General features: G+C 40.0%; 1 protein-coding gene across 1 annotated transcript in view; it reads right to left on the bottom strand.

The window, feature by feature from the left end:
• Positions 1 to 511: 511 nt before the first annotated feature.
• Positions 512 to 18,645, bottom strand: part of STMN2 (stathmin 2) — a gene marked incomplete at its 3' end in the record, with an annotated part of 38,047 nt that continues 19,913 nt past the window's right edge. The window contains exons 2-5 of the mRNA XM_082296003.1: positions 13,703 to 13,798; positions 12,903 to 13,075; positions 2,893 to 3,084; positions 512 to 571 (exon numbers count right to left, since the gene is read on the bottom strand). Coding sequence (XP_082152129.1) covers positions 512 to 571; positions 2,893 to 3,084; positions 12,903 to 13,075; positions 13,703 to 13,798 — 521 coding nt within the window. The remainder of the gene's footprint in view (positions 572 to 2,892; positions 3,085 to 12,902; positions 13,076 to 13,702; positions 13,799 to 18,645) is intronic.

The following is an 18,645-nucleotide window of genomic DNA, read 5'->3' as shown; positions in this document are numbered from 1 at the left end:
CTGTTTCAAGAAAGCTTATTATTGATGGCAAAGCAGTCTAGGTTATTAGGCAATGACTGGTCTCTAGCACCATAGAACTACTACTGACCTCATGGTGGGTTGGAATGAGAAGTCGCAGGGAATGGAATTAGACGTGAGGTGCTTCAAATGAACAGACCCAGCAAATTCAACCGAGTGGAAATAGACAACATCAGAAGCCTGTTACAGGACATGTAAGATTATGAAATAAGTTGCATAATGCAATAATTGTATTTTTTAACAAAAATGTAAGTATTTACAAAATAAGATCCAAGTTTTTTAAACATCAAGCAAATCATTCTGCAAAGAGACCGCATTGTTTTTGTTTTTATTTTTTTGTTTCTTTTTTAAAGTTTTTTATTGAGTTCTTGATTTTTACTTTTTTTTAAACCACGTCATACATTTCCCATACTGATATCGCATGATCCATAATAATATAGGCAGGGGGAGTTTACTAATGGTGGGGATGGGTCACATCCACCATTGCTTCTTTTCAGCCAGACAGTTCCACCTGGAGCTCCTTGTTTCTACGGACCTCTGCAGCATGCCTCTCCTGGAAAACATCAAGAAGGGAAAAATCAAACCTTTTTCTCATTCCACCTGCCCAGGGAGGTTCATGCTGACAACCTGTTTAGGTCATGCATTTGATGTTTGTTCAAAACTTGTTTCACAGCACAACCATCTTTAAAGGGAGCAACTCAGGAGAGCTGTCATCAACCAGACCAGCCTGAGGCACGTTTTGTGCTTTCTTCTTCTGCTTTGGAGCTCAGTCTTTTATCTGACACGGCCTTATAATCCTCAGAACCTCACAGAGTTTCATTTTAAAGGACCACATATAGAGGTGCTGCTTGAGCAGGTGCCACATACTCACACTTGCCCTTTGAATTCCTGGATATTAAACTGAAGAACTAATTGCCTGCACATTGTACGTTGGTTACTCTGTTATCTGTAGCATTTAGGAACCGTAACAGACCCAAGAACTTAGTTTCAACAAGACAGGTCAATCTGAAAGTCTCAAACATCTCCTTAGTCTGAGCACTGAAGCTACCTGTCCTCTTGATTCTTTCTCTGGCTATGATGAAGAATACTGCCTATTATACTGACTGAACCTGTAAATCAGTCCTTGAAAGGTCTGCAATACTGAATGCTAGATTTTATAAGGGACTTGTTCCTTGGTGTTCCTATTAATGGCAGTATACAGAAGTTATGTCTGATTGCTGCAACTTCTAGACACCAATACCTTGGGGCACCCACAGTTCTGTGTAACTTGGGAAGACTTGGAACCAGATACCTCACTTCTTTTTCTGTATATTAAGGATTCACTTTTGATGTTGGCAAATGATGTTTGTTTTTGATGTTTTGGTGTTGGCAAAACTGTATTTTTAATTACGGGTCAGTACAAATGTTTCCAAGTGAGTTACTGTCATCCTTCCTCAGAAGTCTTTCTTGGGTTTCATGCATATATGCCATCGTATTTCTGTGGAAACAGGGTTTAACAGTCTGTTAACATTAACTTAGGACAGAGATATGTGTCAGCTGTCCTTCCCACTTCCTTCTGGACCTCGAGGGTAACTAATTAGCTTTTGCCTTTGTTTTCATGTGCCTGCAAACTAAACTAATGCAAAAATGTCACGTAATCTGGGTGTAGTTCTTAAACCAAGAACAATCCTGTTTGCGTAGTTACTTGTAACATCATCCTTTGGATTCTGATGTTTCTTTCCTACTCTCCAAGACTTTTGTCTCCATCAAAAATGTAGAGGTGCTGTGCTTAAGAAGATCTCCTTGAAAACCTCTGAGAGCTATTTTCTTTAGCCAATTTACTAATATATTAGAAAGTTCATTACTGGGAGAAACAAGTGATCCCTCATGCAGAACTACTTAATTTCTTCTTAACACTTTTAAATCTTTATTTGCATGTTTCTCTCCCTTGTGTGGAAGGGTTTTTTTGGAGAAGGGCACACTTCATCCTGCATATGGGGTTTGTGATTCCCTGTTTCCTCTGGCCGTACCAAAGACCTCCATAGGAAAATTTACTCTCTTCCTTGCAAGACTTGGGGAGGGACAGACCTCTTTTGCTGTATATGAAAGAATTTTTTCCCATAATATTTCATCTTTATCCTCTGAGAAACCAAGAACTACAGACATAGGGCAACTGTTTGATTTGGTCAGTGACTTTTCTTAGAAGCTGAAATCTAAACACAAGTGACCTTTCATTTGTTCACAGCACTTCCTAAAAGCTAGAAAGCCAACCTTTCTCTAGAGACAGCCCAGAAAAGGGCCATGAGGATCAACAAGCATCTCTCAGTCTCTGCTATGAGGAAAGGCTGAGAGCGCTGGGACTGTTCAGTTTGGAGGCGGCTCAGGGGGATCTTACAAATGTCTATAAATACCCGAATGAAGGGAACACAGAGCCAGAATCTTTCCAGTGGTGCCCAGTGACATGACCAGGGGCAATGGACAAAAACTAAAACCCAGGAGGTTCCCTCTGAACAGCAGGGAACACTTTTTCATTGTGAGGTGACCGAGCACTGGCACAGGTTGCCCAAAGTGGAACTGGAGTCTACATCCTTAGAGACATTAAAAAGTCACCTGGACATGGTCCTGGGAAACTGGCTCTAGGTGCCCCTGCTTGAGCCTGGGGTTGGACCAGATGGTCTCCAGAGGGCCCTTCCAACCTCAACCATCCTGTGATTGTGTGACTGTAGCACTTCAGTCCCTTTTCAAAGTGAGTGGTGGTTTAGACAGGCATCAGTGGCTCTGACTTAAAAATTGCTCAAGTGTAGTAACTGAGATAAGGACTACACACAACATCTCTGCAAAATGTTGATTAGATTTTCCTCTCTAGTCTAAGGTGAGGAGTGATGGTGTGGTTACCTTCTCTTGGAGGCGTTCAATAAGAGCAGCTAAATTAGCTTCGCGGTTTTCTTTGATCTGTTCCATTTTCAGTATCAGCTTTTCCTCTGCCATTTTGCTGAAGTTATTGTTCTCCTCCAAAGCTTTTTGAAGCACTTCTCGCTCATGTTCTCTCTTCTCTGCCAGATGTTTCAGCACCTGAGCCTCCTGGGACTGGAAACAGAGAGACATAGCTGAGATGAAATACTCATGGAGCAAAGCACATTGCCATGTTGCCACGGAGCACAGCATGTTGCCATAGGGCAACAGTTCCCTGAGCATGGAAACTGTGTAAAGCTTGCTGCTTTTTTTTGGAAAGGTCACTTTGTGACTGAACCAAATTAGCCTCAATAACATAGGTTTAGAAGCACTGGCTAAATGTGGGGTACACGCCTGAGACAGCAGCACAGAAATGTCCAAATCATTTCTGTTAACAAGAAATGCTGTTGTGTTACTGCCCTGGGTCATCTGGATTACCACGGTGGTTGCTCAACCTCTGACAGCTGCAGTCTCTTAGCTACAGGCCTTTTATCTTTGGCGATAGGGACCTGGGATTGAAGAAATGTACAGAGCTAAAAGGGAGACTACTGATGCAGGACAGGGGCAATTTTCACCCAGTCCAGGCTGGACTCTTCTTTAATGTGCTTGAATAGTTAATAACAGGCTTGGAAGTTTATTGACATGAAAGACACGCATCATCAATTCAGACAATGTTTTTTCCCATTACACTTCTATTCGGATTAATCTCACTGATTAGGAAAGGAAAAAAAGGGTTGCATAGAAAATGACAAAAATTTTTTGTTAGAAGTTTGTATTTTGCAGGGAAGATGAAAACTGCAAGTAGGAATTAAACAGATGCAGTCTATGCTCAATATTGTGTTGAGCAAATTCACCGCTCAGAAGCATAAGCTTTGTTATTTATTTTAAATCAAATTGCTAACAGGAAACCACTAATCCTAGGAAAGAAGCCAAAAAACTTGCAGCACTGGGCCCATTCTCCAGGCAAGTCTAGTTGAAAAGACAGTTATTTGGAAAGAATAAGCAACATCATACACTTTTGGATAAAACAAATGAGAGGCAGCATGAGAAGAAACAGAAAAACAGAATGAAATAGGGCTCCGGGAGGCTAAACGCATATTTCGGTGTTCATCACAAGGCACTGTTGCCATTGTTATCCATAAAAATGAGTTAGTTTAAGGCCTAAATTAAGGGCTTTAACCATTAATTATAATTAGTGGTAATGAAACCTTTTAAATTCTATCATGTGGCTTTAAATGGACTGAAAAAGGCTGCAATTCTTTTATACGAGCAAGACCCAACTAGGAGAAAACAAATATTTTAATAAAAGTAAGATATGCAAAAAGCCAAATGCACTGATGAGGCAAATTAAGCAGATTCTAGAAAAGGCTGCAAAGGCCAGACAGAACATCTTTCAGCAAGATGTTGGAGTAAAACACATCTGGCCTTGAAAGGCTGTAATGGCTTGCTTGAGATCATAGCAGAGAGCCACTTCCATCCATCCTGACCACTTAATGCGCTTCATCTCTGGCCTGGCTGCAGGTACAGGCTCATTCCTCAGACTGATCTCTGGAGCAACTGCTAGTAGGAACAGTCTCCTGAAAAGCCTGGTACCTCCCAGAGGCTCCTCCTGGCTCTTCCCTTCATCAGAGCATATGCTGAACAGAGTAATAGAGCAAGCACTTTTTGTAAGTCTGAGTCTGTTGGGCCAGATGGAAGATGTTGCAAATGGGAACAAAACCCCTTGGACAGATGAAGCTGAAAGCAGAGGGATTTTCACTGGTGGAGTATGGAAGAAGGATAAGCCAAAGACAAGAAGAGCCAGGCAAAGAAGGAATTTTGTAGTGCAGTTAAAAAATCATAGAAGCCCCATAAGTTTAATAAAAATATCAAAATTTTAAATAATCATGTTAAAAAAGTAGTTTATTTTGAAGCAAATTATTTCATTTCAGATACTTAGCATTTAACAGTTCTTAACTGTAGGTTATTTCAAAATGTAAAAAAGTTATTTTAAAAGATTTGATGCAATGTAAAACTGGAATAATTAAACACTTTCATCTCGCTTTCCCACTTGAGGACAAACCTGAGTGGCCCAGTTTGAGCAGTGCTTGCGAAGTTATTCTGCATTTTCTGTTTAATTTACTACTCAATGGCAATCTCTCATCTACTTGTGGAAAAGTTATAATCATTAAATTTTGTCTGCTGATATGAATTTTTTGAACCTTTTGCTTAAATGATCTAAAAGTAATGGATAATCTGAGAACATATTTCTCTTCCTGTTGTGAGTTTGAATAGGAAAGATGCTATTAGACTAATTTTAATGTCCTTTCCCATGAAACATTTAAGAAGTGGCTTGTTAATTTGAAGGGCTAACACTTAATGGTGTTTAAATATTCATATATGTTGTGTTATAAAATCAGACTTTTTCAGATTTGGAAAACAGACATTTTCAATGACATAACCATGCACTAATAAAAAGTAAGATTTGGACTATGCATGTAAGAAGCATTTTTTAAAAGAGCATTTGCTTTCAATGGAGGTAGCAAAATGCCTTTGAGACTTTGGGGCACTTGCCCATTTTTCAGGATTTGTTTTCTTCAATACAAACCCTTTGCCTTCTGGAACTACTTTTTATCATAAATCCTGGAGAACAGTGAAACATCAGAGTTTCATATCAAAGCACACACATTTCTGGATGCTATGCTGGCAGACAGTACACTCAAAAGTAATCTGCCCACTAATTCATGATAATGAAGAAAATCCTTACACTCAAATTCAGTATTTACTGGATGCGCACTGCACTGGCACCAGTAAGAGACTGCATGAAAGCTGAACCAGGCCTCAGGAACTGACTGAAGACCCCTAATGTGATTTTCCTTTACAATATGTCTTTAATGGCATATTGTAAGGAATTTTGAGTGAGGAAAATCACGGGTACCCAGGACTGGTTCAAAATAAAGGAACCCCCCTCCATGCCACAAAACACCCACAGGGTTGAGGCTCATTTAGGCTGATTTCCTTCTCTAGTGGTGTTGTACCCCAGCTGTCAGTCTGCCTGTTTCCCTGGTGTTCAGACCATTCTGAAATCCCCTTACGACAATTCTGGAAGGCAGCTGGTGTGTGTTCGTACTGGATTGTCAAATGATTTTCTGTTTCCAACCCATTTGGCAAAAGAACTTGGCCACCCTGCCTGTTCAAAGTCTACTACACATCCAGAAATGGGTAAATGAATGACCACGGATACCTAGGGGAACTGGGATTAATAGACTCCCTTTGTTGTTTGTCTTGGCTTTTAAAAGGCTGTGTTTGGACTCCCACAGTTCTACAGTGATGCAGGATTCCAACATACATAGGAGGTTTTTATTTCAAGTTTATTTTCAACACTGTTTGAAGTGCTGGAAAGGGTATTTTCAAATCATTGGTAGTCTGTGTTCTAACACAGTCGTAAACCGCTTATGGTAAGTGTTTCTTATACAGCTGTCATGAGAAAATGAAAAAAAAACGCTGTAAACAGGATGAAAGATAAGGAAGACTAATAAGGAGAGAAAAATATGAAATAGTGGAAAAAAAAAATCAGTATTCAAAGGGGAATATTCAGAAGCCTTCTTAAATATAACAAGGCATAATCAATGCAGCTCCAGCTGCAGCATCTGATGTTGTATCATAGAATCAAAGAATCATAGACTGTCTTGGGTTGGAAGGGACCTTAAAGATCATTGAATTCCAACTCCCCTGCCTTGGGCAGGGACACATTCCACTAGACCAGGTTGTGCAAAGCCCCATCAGACCTGATCTTAAGCACTTTGAGGGATGGGGCACCCACAGCTTCTCTGAGCAACCTGTGTCACTGCCTCACCAACCGCACACTGAAGAACTTTCTCCTAACATCTAATCCAAATCTCGCCTCTTTTAGTTCAAAACCCTTCTTCCTTGTTCTATTACTATCTGCACTTGGAAAAAAATCACTCTCCCTCAATTTTACAAGCCCCCTTAAGGTACGGAAAGGCCACAAAATAATGTGGAGAAACAAAGCTGTTCATTTGTTAATATTTAAATATAGAGGAATAAAAATATTGGAGAACATTCCCGGTACAGATACCTTTGCTCCTAGAAACACACTGCTGTGCTAAAAATGCAGGCAAACTCCTGTGATGTTCATGTCATGTTTTTAAAGGATCATGCGCGTCTTCAGTTTTCAGAGATGAGTGGTTCAAAAGGAAATCCACATCTGTTATCTAGCTGTCCAGAGATAGACACAGACTACTAAACACTCACTTCATGAGCAAAATTAGTTATGGAAACTGACTTTGGAGATAGGGTGTTTAATTATTACTCACGGGAAGAAAATTCTCCTTATCTGAGTAAGAGGTGCTTTATTTTCTCACATCTATCTATCTTTAATTGACAGATACATCCAAATATTGAAGCAATTGATATGGAGATAAAAGCAGTCCTTTATTACTCTTAAACAAGAAATGGGTTCAGACAACTGCTTTTAGTCTGGGAATTTCAGCTTGAATGCATTCAACCTCAGACACCAGTACCTTTAGTTACTCAGATGTCTGAGACACACTACCAGTCATGAGAGCTCCTCTTTTGTGCATTTGTTCAGTGACTGGGGTTTTTTTTACAATGCAGTTGCTCAGAAGAAGCTGCAATAATTTTTGGTATTCGTCAATATACTTTGTATCTAAGAGACACTAATAATGGAGCAGATTGTGAAGATAGGAGGAAATGCTCCTACTTTTCTACTACTGCAGTGTAAATGCCAAGGTGAAGCCCAGGTATGGTGACTTGAAGTACTGATGTTTTCAGGGGAAGGAACCAAGTCAGGGATTTTTCCATGTAAAAGCATAGGAATGGACTCAAATTCAGACTTCTGTCAGAAATATCAATTTGGCAGGAAAGTCAAGAGATGTGAGCTGTAACTATGGGTGAAGCTCTGCTTCTAGTGAACCTAGATGAAGAATTTGCTTAAATTTAGATGAGGATCTCTTTTTTAAATTTATTTTTGTGCAGTCTGCCAGACGACCTTTGGAATGTGGAGTAAAAAAAAAAAAAAAATAGAGCCCATCCCTGCCATGATTCAAGAAAACTCACTTTCTCTTCCTCAACTGGCACAAAATTGCTGCTCTCATGGTTTTGACCTGTGGGGGTGCACAAGGCATGTTGGGGGGATGCAAGAAGTGCCACCTGAGCCCTCTGCCTTCATGGTCTGCTGCAGTTTGAGGCCTGGCATTATAAAGTTAATGAAGATCAATGTCGAATTGTTTCATATTTGTTCATAAGTGGCAGAGCCCACGGCAAACTGGGGAAAGAGTGTTTACCAGCATTGAGATGTGTGCTCATGGCTCCATGTGCTCCGAAACAGATCCTGGTGCCTAATGCCAAAACCTCTCCTAGTTGGTAGAAAACATCTTCCTACAGGCACATATTCCATATGCTAACGGTTTTTTTGGGACGAGGAACTGCAAAGTTTCTTGCAGTTTTGGCTATCTTCTGTAAAACTTAGGAGTGAAGCACTGTGCACAGACACACTATGGTGTAAATCAAAATGTGACAGAAACATCTGTTTCTGGTGCTGATTACACCTCTTACTGGGACCTTTACATAGAAAAATGCTTCATGCTGTATTCCTTCTCCACAGAAACACAGATGAGGGCCAGCAGCAATAGAAAGGGAGATCAGTAGGTGGGCAAGACAGAAGACATATGTCTCAGGCACTGCCTATCCTCATTCTCATCCTTCTCACCTTAAAATTTTGTGGAAAAGGGGAACAGAAATGAGATGGAAGAAGAAAGCTCCACTTTTGACAGGGAAGGTGTGCCTCCCTTCTCTGCCCATCACCTGGAGCAGCAGTTTTGTAGGTGCCATGCCATGTCCAGGAACGTTTGTCCCCCAGCTCTGCTACCTTCCCTACCCTGGCAAAACCTTTTCCCCATCAGCCTCCTGTACGGTGCAGTAAAGCACGGATGGCCAAAGCAGAGGTGGACTAAGAGTATCAAGAACTGCCTCTGGGCAGGCTGTGAGGCTGGCTCAAAGGGGCAGGGAGTTGGATGCTGAAGCCCAACACTGGGTGTGGTCCTGATGCTGGCACAGGAACCCTCGGCTGGCTGCTGATGTGGGGAGCACAGCAAGGCCAGCCCAGCCCAGGATGCACAGCAGGATTGTCTTGTGGCATTCCATTGCAAAGTGGCATTAAAAACCCATGGAGCTGTTAAGTCTATATCCAACAGCATGCAAGCTAAAAGAATACAACTGTTTTCCTGCATTCTTTGTCACACCACGTTCTAGAGATAAGGCTGATTCAATTTCATCCCAATACAAAGCCATTAAAAAGATTTAATTACATACAGTTTCTCTCCTATAATCCAAAGTCTAGTAGAAATGCACATCCCTTTAGTGTTTTGTTTTTATGCTTGTAAGTAAATTGAATATGGGCAATAAAAATATATAATTTAACATGTGCCCCTTGAAGTCTGTACACCACAAATAATAACAGCTGAACATTCAAGGCCAATGGCTAAAAATCGATAAATGTTAAACATTCTGTAAGAAAAACTTCTGCTGCATACAATGTCACAGTGCTCTAATTTCTTAAGTGAGAAGGATGAAAAGATCTTTCTGATTATCCACCATGGTAAGAAAATATAGCACCCATATGCCAAAAAAAAAAAAAAAAAAAAGGGACAATAATGACACACTGTAAAGAGGATTCTATAAATGGAAAGGACAAATCCGTAACTAGCCCAAACGGGCTTTGCTGTGTAATGCAAAAAATAAAAAATGCCTCAGGTGGAACTCTCTGAGAGTATGAGGTCATGACTGTCAGGTGAGGTAGAGAAAAAGGGGTAGAAAAGGAAAGAGGAGTCCTGTAAAAGCTTACAAGGAAATAAACAAGAACAATAAACTCGAAAAAGCATAAGCAGGAGACTGCTGAAGTGCATGTATTGTCCTAGATGTTCTCATGAGCTTGAAAACTTATTAATGAACACTGCCTAATTAACAGAGCAAAACCTAATTCCTAAGTGGTGTAAAACTCATTAGCGATTTTTTTTCCAAAAAGGCAATTCTCATCCATTAGTTATACTTGATTTTAATTAGAACTGTGCTGGAAGGACATGATCAAGAATGGCCATGCCTGAGAGCTTTGCACATAGATTGAAAAGTGTGATAATAACAGCCAATTAGAAAAAGTCTGCCTGGTTTGTCTAGCAGCAGAAACTGGAAGAAGATGCTTAAGTAGACTCTAGATGAAGTTGGGCAGATCTCTCTAGCTTTCATCAGTCAGCAAGTTCCATATTTTCTGAGTCACAAGTTCCATTCACATAATAATTTCCTACAAGGTAGTGCTCTATCAATTTTGTTACTATCTTTTTGAACTAAATAATATTTTAATAACCTCTAAACAGTCTGTGATAACAAATATACCTTGAATAAACAATGCATGAAAAGATTATTCCTTTTTGAAATTGCTGTCTGATGATTTCCTTGAGTGATTTGTCCCCTTTGGATTGTGTGAAATAGAATATAATTATTCCTATTCATCTTCTCATTACCATTCATGACTTTGTAGACTTCTATCTTATCTTTCATCTGTTGTCTCTTTCCAAGCTGAAAAGTGGACTGATTAATTTATCTTCTTATGGAAGATTTTCTGTTCCTCTAATTGCTTTTTTATCCTTCTCTGCATGATGCATTTTTTTAGTGCAAAAATGAAGCCAATTGTTGAGATGTGAGAACACCAGGGATTTTAACAGTGATGTAAGGAAACATTTTTCTCTGTTCTTTGTTCCTTTCCCAGCAATTTCTGCTGCAATGCTAATTTGGAGGATCTTGTCTATTAAAATAACTCAGTTATATGTTCATTCAAAATGAATATAGTACCAAGGGGAAGAAATGGCAGGTTTCTGTATTGCTATCACTGATTACCAATCTATTGCATAATGAGTTTTTCTTTAGGAAGAAATGAACAGTAATGAAATCAATGGAATGAAATCTCTGAAACATTCAATTCTTATTTTCCACCAAGTATATGCATAATATCAGGCTTTTTATTGCTGCCATTTCATTCTGTGTCTGTATCTGAGCATTTGTATGCGGCACAGAGGAACTTCACGGACTGAGTTTTTGGAGAATATCATAACTTGGGTCTGTGAGAGCTCATCCTTCTCAACAGGTGCTAGTGCAAATGGAAATTCCTTTGATAAACAGTCATATCCTCTTACTGAAATGAATAGTCTGGCAGAAGTATTTCTTTGAAAGAAGCGATAGTGCTTATGAGTGTGTACTAAAACCACAGAGTCTTTATTAGCAAGTCAGCAAAAATGACAAAAGTAGCAACACTGCAGTTCTCCTCTAGATGAGTAGTTCAAATTAGTGAGGTCCAGAAGGGTCAGGTTTCACTGCAAATCCAAACTGAGTGCCAGGTTTTAAAGACCTGTCAGTAATCCAGACCTACTGACTTCAGCAGGCACATATCAAACCATACACCAGTGTAATCATTCCCTTGGGGTTCTTGGCAGTGACCCTGATCTGGTCTGACAGGAGTGAAAGAGAATGAAGTTGCTTTTCCTGGATCTGATCCATGTGCTATCTGTGGCATAGATGCTGCCCCCAAACTTCTGTATACGTTTTTGATGACATCTGGAAAAGTTCTGTTAACAGCAGTTTTAGCAAGAAATCGCATTATTTAAAAGATACATAAAAGGCTTAGAGACATAAGCTTGTTTCATTTTCAGAAACCCTCTACCAGGGACTCTGTGGGCAGGTAGAAGGGATTTCTAATGCCTATTTAACTGTGCAAGATGATTTGCCACAAAAAACCCGCTGATCTCCGGGGTGAAGGACACAGAAAGTCCTAAGTTCCTAAAGCTTCCGTGGCTCTCCTTTTATGTGTCAGCAAAAAGAAACACGAATTAACCAGGAAAATATATTATCAATTTTGATTTTTTTGTGGTCATTGCAGCCAGTCATGACTTTCCTGAAATGGTCCAACACAGCAAAAATGCTGTGCCTACATAGGACACTGCTAATTTCCAGACTGGCAATTCAGGCTGGCTATGGTGAGTGTGTCATTGTCATACTTTGACTTATCTGATCTGGAGTTTTTCTCTTTGGAAAAAGAAAAAGCAACCTGATTTAGCTCTGACTTAGAGAAAATGAAGACCTCTTCAACACATCAGTCATGATGAAAGCCAAATAAACAGTTAACGGGTACTTCCATCTGCCTTTGTGCCAAGCTTTGTGAAAAATGTGAAACAACTCTTCCAAATGCTATGTGACAAACCTAGCGATTATGAAACAGAGCTTTACCATTATGGGTAGGATCATAAAGTGGGGAAGACTTAGTCTGTGGAAAACCCTACCAAGGCCAATTTCCATCACTACTGAAACTGCCAGAAATGCCTCTTAGTAGCTGTGCTATGCTAATGTCTTAATTCAAGTGTGTGTGAGAGATCCCAAACTCACTCTATTCAGGGCCGGTGTTCCTCTATACTGCATAAATAAGACATTATAGCTGCCTCATGCAGACCCTGTGAATAATTCTCATGGACACTACGAGGAGTCAAGAACGGGTAGCCCAGAGAACATCTGCTTGAATTGCAGATCTAGCTCTTAAACTCAGACACAAGAATTGCACTGGTTTTGAGCAACTGATGCCCTGAATGAACCAATTAGTTACATTCATGCAGTAAGCAAGCGCATTTGAGCCCACCTGCCCCCTGTCTGAAGCTATCTCTATTTTGTGATGCATACTTCCCCAGCATTGAAACCAGTGAATCTTGTTTGAAAGCTGCTGAAAGAAAATAAACTCATTCATTTCTAGAAACATATTGATGATTTTTGTCCGTGCAGGCTACCATGAGTCAGTGATGGCAATGGAAAACACATAAATGGACAGGAAACTGGACTGCTATTCTGTACACTAAATCATGTCTAATTACTAGCATTTTTTTTTTAAGGAAAGATACCTTTCTCCTCTCCTCTGCAGCCTCCAGCTTTTTCTGGATCTCCTCAAGAGAGAGTTCTTTCTTCTTTGGAGAAGCTAAAGTTCGTGGTGCTTCTGAGACTGGAGATGGCGGCTTTAGGATCAGTTCAAAGGCCTGGCCTGAGGCACGTTTGTTGATTTGTTTCACTTCCATGTCTGCACAATAAGGTGGGAAATTGTAAGTTCTTCAATACACCAGCAGTATTGAGGAGAGAAGCAGCATTGATATCAGAGTAGGATCAGAAAAACAGAAAAATGATTTAGCATCTTTGCCTTGGGCATTTTAAGTGCAACGGCAGATTATGGGCTGAAAACCATTCTCGGGAGTACATTCCATTTTATCTGTAATAGCTTAATTATACCTTAATCTCATAAAGATAAAAATTTACAGCAATTTTGCAAGCTTATTGGGGTTCTGTGCCATTTCACAACCCCTGCGAGCAGTGCCCAAGTTGATTAATTTTTTAAGCATGCTTTCATCTTTTCTTCATTATCTTGGGCATTATGTCAGCTGTGAAGGGCTGTAATTCTCAAATGTAATTCTCAAAAAGCTCACTACGAGAGGGCTAACGTTAAAAGTTTAGTTAGTTCTATTAGGAACAATATCCAGCATCATGGTTACTGCATAATCTGTAGAAAGTAACGACCCAAACCAGCAATTAAATTGTTAAACCAACAAAATATTCACCAACTAACACTATGGACTAAGAGGTGAATGGAGTAGCTTCCCAGCACTAGCACATTTTCTGACCAGCAGGATGATTTTCAGTAAACATCACTCACCATCATATTTATAGATGTTCATGTTGCGAGGTTCCGGGTAAAAACAGGAGCAGATCAGCGAGAGCATGGACAGCTCCTTCATCTTTTCCTTGTAAGCTGAAAGGAGAGATCTTGTTAGCATGCTTCACTTCCCCAGCTCCTCTTTAGTGAATTTCTAGCTGAGATGAGTGGCCAGGGACCAGAAAACCTACTCTATCACCCACCTGGCAGATTTCTCTAGAATATTTACTTTCAACTATTTCACCTCAACATTGAGCCTTTATCAAATCACAAATGAGATCCTCAGAAGTGCAAGACGGCTTCTGGTCCTCTACATGACCTCAGCCTTGGCCATAATGCAGACAGTCCTCTCTGGTTTATATAAAGTAAATCTGGCTACCAGGAAATGCATTTAGCATTGGAAAAGTGCCATGACTCCACTCTCCCCTGGCCGGTGGAGAGACATGAAACTCTTACAATTTCTCTGATGTATCCAAATGCAATTGAGAACAGCTATGGAAAGCTGGCCATATATTGCCACAGGCAGATGTTAAATACATTATCTTACAAATGAAAATGTCATCCAGAAAATTAAAAATAAAACCAGAAATGAGGATACATTTATCAAATCATTTGCTTAATGTCCTTAATATGCTTAACTACCTCAAACAAAGCTTTTCTTTCCCCACTTACTGGCCAAAATATGTTGCTTTCACACTCAGGTCTAGTCTGTATTAGCCAATGCAATTAACGCCCTTCTAATTAATAATAGCACCTTTATGGTGCTATCTTTGCTGACTTTGTAATGCCTGTAGGCCACAGTTAGGAATATAGGTGGCACTGATCTAAAAATGGTGATACCAATACTTAATCATTATGCAGTTTTCTGTGTTCACCCTTCCTAACTGCTTGTAGGTTAGAGAACAGTCTTGCACTTGGTCACTTGGCAAGCCAATGACAGAGCCCAGACTAGAGCTGGCTCTTCTGGGTCCTGGGGCAATATCCTGCCCACTGCCCACATCCCACAGCACATCGATTTTAAGGCAGGGTGCTTCAAAATTCATCCTGGCACACACAGATCCCTGCTATTATCAACATCATATCTACAGAGGCGGACACTCATTTGCTGCCAGCATGTGAAAATGTGGCTTAAAATATCTGTGACTGAAAGTATTATACTTAACAGATTAGACCAAATTAACCCTTGTTGATGCTGAATGGAAATCTGATGGTCCTTTGATCTTCAAACTGTGGATACATATGAAATTCTCAATCAGCCTTTCTCACAGATGCTCTTGTGGTTTTTGATTTTGCTTTTCCTACTCAGAAAGAAACCCGAGACTGGTGAGGGCTTGAGAGTCTTTGGGTGCTGCTCAGTATGGTGATATTTGAATAATGGTTCAAGAAGAAATTTCTAGCTGCCAGTAAAGGATAAGTTAATTTAATTAAGCTTTGCACAAGGGCCTCTAATCATGTACCTTGAATAACTCACCTAAAAGAGATACAGCTTTTCAGAAACCATAGGTAAAAAACAGCTTTGAGGTTAAGAGTGTACTGAAGACTCTGCTTTCTGTGAACTTAGGCTGTCATGGAAACTTGGTCTTGACAAGATTTTGATTTGAAACTGAAGTACTGACTCGCAAAGAATAACTCAAAAATCTTTTGAAGAGAAAAATCATGTCCAAGTGATGTCTGTTTAATTATGAATAATGATAAACATAATGAATTGTTCACTTAGACCTCCATGCAACAAGCACACAGGTGTAGTTTTCCAGATTTTCCTTTGAGGAGGGCTTGCCCAGCAAGCTGCCCATACCACTGGAATGGCATCCTTCTCAGCAACAAGGTTGTGGAGTGGGTGCACACCAAACCCTGGCAGGTGCTAAACACAGAGAAAGTGGACACTGGGTTGTGTGTTAAAGACATGGCCATTGATGATACAAGCAGAATCTTGTACAAGATCTGCTGAATCACTGCTAAAATGTATACCTTGAAATATCTTTTTAGAGAAAAGCATACAAAGCAGCATCCTAGGAATCACGCCTTTTGGGGCCTTTATTAATATTTTTTATCTTTGCTTGACATTGAATATGTTTTGCTTCCTAACAGCATTTAGAATGACTACAGAAAGGTGTTTGTTTTCCCAGCTTGCCATCTGTTTCCCAGCTTGCTTTGCCTGCTGCAAAGCACAGCAGGAGAAAGATCAGAACATGCTCAGCTCTCTTTCCTTCAGTGCAATAGCTGCAATGAAATCATGCTGGAAAAATCATTGTCTCAGTTCATTCTGGCCACTTGCAAAATTAGTATGGCTGTCCATCCTTTACAAGAACTACATTTTTTTTATTTTGTGGTATTGATTTAGTCTCCACTTGCCCTAGAGGGTCCTTCAGCCGTAGCTGGAACTTGGCTTGAATACTCACAGAAGTTCTGGAGGCTTCTGCAGCTCTGGGAACCAAACAACCTGCCATGGTGGCAAACACTGGTTTTCCTTTTGCAGACTTAAGGGCTGAGGGTGTCAAAGGACCTGAAGAGGCACACACCTCCTCTGGTGTCCATCATCAACAACATGATGACGTCACCCTTGATCAGGCTCAGCTCTGAGTAGCGGGAGCCCTGCATTGTTCAGCTCTCCTTTCCATAAACATTTCCTTAAAACACATTAAAAAAGCTGAAAGCAGTTATGTTAGCCCAGTTGATGGTCTGATTAAAGTGGCTGGCTCATGTCTCACAGGTTAAACAGGGAGGTAACTATACCTTTCCAAATCCCAAGGATTAGTGTTTTAGCCATGGAAGCCTGTTATCCCAAAAATAAAGTTCTTCTGTGAAGAAAGCAGCACACATAGACCAGAAAAATTACCTGCCTCATAGTGGAGCTTTTCAAAACCCTGGAAGACAATGAAGACAAGCAGTGATTGCAATGAAGTTTATTTTCCAAATCTGTTTCCACTGGCTTGCTAATTATATCCCTCCTTGTGCAGTCATGTAGGCTACATATCATTCCATTAACTGTGCAAGTTAAATGAAGGAGAGTAAATGATGGCAATCCTAATACTACAAAAGCTTTGATAGGGAAATTGCTAGGAAAGAACAACGTTGACAAAAGATGGCAACAGAATCTTTTTAGTTATATGCAGCAAGATCTAAATGTTTATATGCACAAAGAACACTGATTTGTGTTAAAACCAGAAGAGAATTCAGTATTAGCATTTCTTGTAGTTTTGCTGTGAATATACTAGTATTCATAGGTCTTCTTAAATTCTGAAACTCTGTGATTATTCCAGAACCTCATCTACTTTTTAAGAATAAACTCCTCATATTCAGAGTTGCAGAGAAAGCATTAGAAATACTATCAAATGCCCCTAGATCTTTGATAGCCTCAGAAAAGAATGAACTCAGATGGCATTGAGACTCAAGAATGCATGATTTTTTTTCTGAGGAAGTCCCAAGTGTACCTTAATATTATTGCTTTAAGCCAACCTCACCCTTTTCTCAAACTTCCTCCATTATTTTCAACAGCTGTATTTAGAAACTGTGAAACGACTCCCTCTGTTGGGTGAACATCCATGCTCTCCCTTTGTGGGCTCTACTTGATGGTCCAGGTAAGATCTTCATGGGTCTTTTAAGACATCCAGTTCTACAACTGCATGAACAAGAAGGGAAGGACAGCAGGACTGGATCTCTGGAGGGAAACAGTTCTAAGGATTTCCTGCCCATGTTGTATAATTTTGGGGATCTTTTCTTTAGTCTAGTCTGGTCCCAGGGTCTGAACAACCATTGGAGTCTGGGGCACTGCTAACACACATCTTCCAGTTTCAATACCTATCAACTAAACCAGTTTATGCTCCAAAATTGCTCTGATGTGTGAAGCAAAGCGTGGTCAGCTGGGGTGTTTTGATGATCCTCTTTGAAAATGCTCTACTGGTCTCAAATAATATGTTTATTCAGATACATCCTCTATTCCTCTGCAGAAAAGTAGTCCATTGCCAGTCCTGCAGCTCACTTGCCCAATGAATGAAGCTACTACAGCAGAGTGCTATGGCTGCCATTAGAAGTCAGCAACCACTTATTTACTGCTGGGAGAAATAGCAGGGTTAAGGAAAGCACTGCTAAACCCTTCCTGTCTGTTCTCATCTGTTATCCAATAGCTATAAGGAATTTTTTACAGTTTACACTGTAAAATGAAAATCTGTCCTGACTGACAAGCCATGGGCAATTTGGGTCACATTTTGTTCCTTGGCAAAGCACAGCTCACACAGATTGCTGTGTCACAGCAGAGACCATTATTCATAAGCAAGACTATTTTTAACACATTAACAGTGAGAGGAAAGTGTAAATGTTACTTATAATTAACATCTGATGAAAGCAAATGTGTTGATTCTTTTTGCCTTACTGAATCCAGTCCACATATAAGAAATGTATTTTATACATACATTAATATGCATAGATATTAACCACATACATTAATATGTATACATTACATATATTAATGTATAATGTTACTGTATTTTGACATTTCAAGTACCACTTGCCAACTATTTCTTGAACTTCTGCACACCTGGAAGGAAAAGGAAGCTGGCACATTGCCCATAGTCAGAATGTGCAACCCATCTCAGCCCCGTGCTCCCTTGCCAGGAACCTATGCAACAGTTGCCTTTCTGAGACTGAACTGAAATCCTGCTTAGTTTTCTCCTCTGGAAGAGATTGAAGCATTAAGATGTATGATGAAGCATGAAACGCAGGTAGAGAAGACCTACCACACCTGTCCTTCGTATGGATTTCTGATGGATGTTATTGACAATGTGCTTTGTTACAAATGTCATTTTGTTAATGCTCCCTCTGGGGTACTAGCGCTTTTGGTTTGTCAAGACAATGTTTTAAGTCATGTAATTTTGTGAATACCAACAGCCACACTCTGTTGGCCAGTAATTAAAAAAATTTTTTTTTACTAATCCATATTAGTAATG

The sequence above is a fragment of the Coloeus monedula genome (genome assembly GCF_965178545.1).
Source record: "Coloeus monedula genome assembly, chromosome: 1".
NCBI classification, from domain to species: domain Eukaryota; kingdom Metazoa; phylum Chordata; class Aves; order Passeriformes; family Corvidae; genus Coloeus; species Coloeus monedula.
This window is presented reverse-complemented; position numbering and strand designations above follow the sequence as displayed.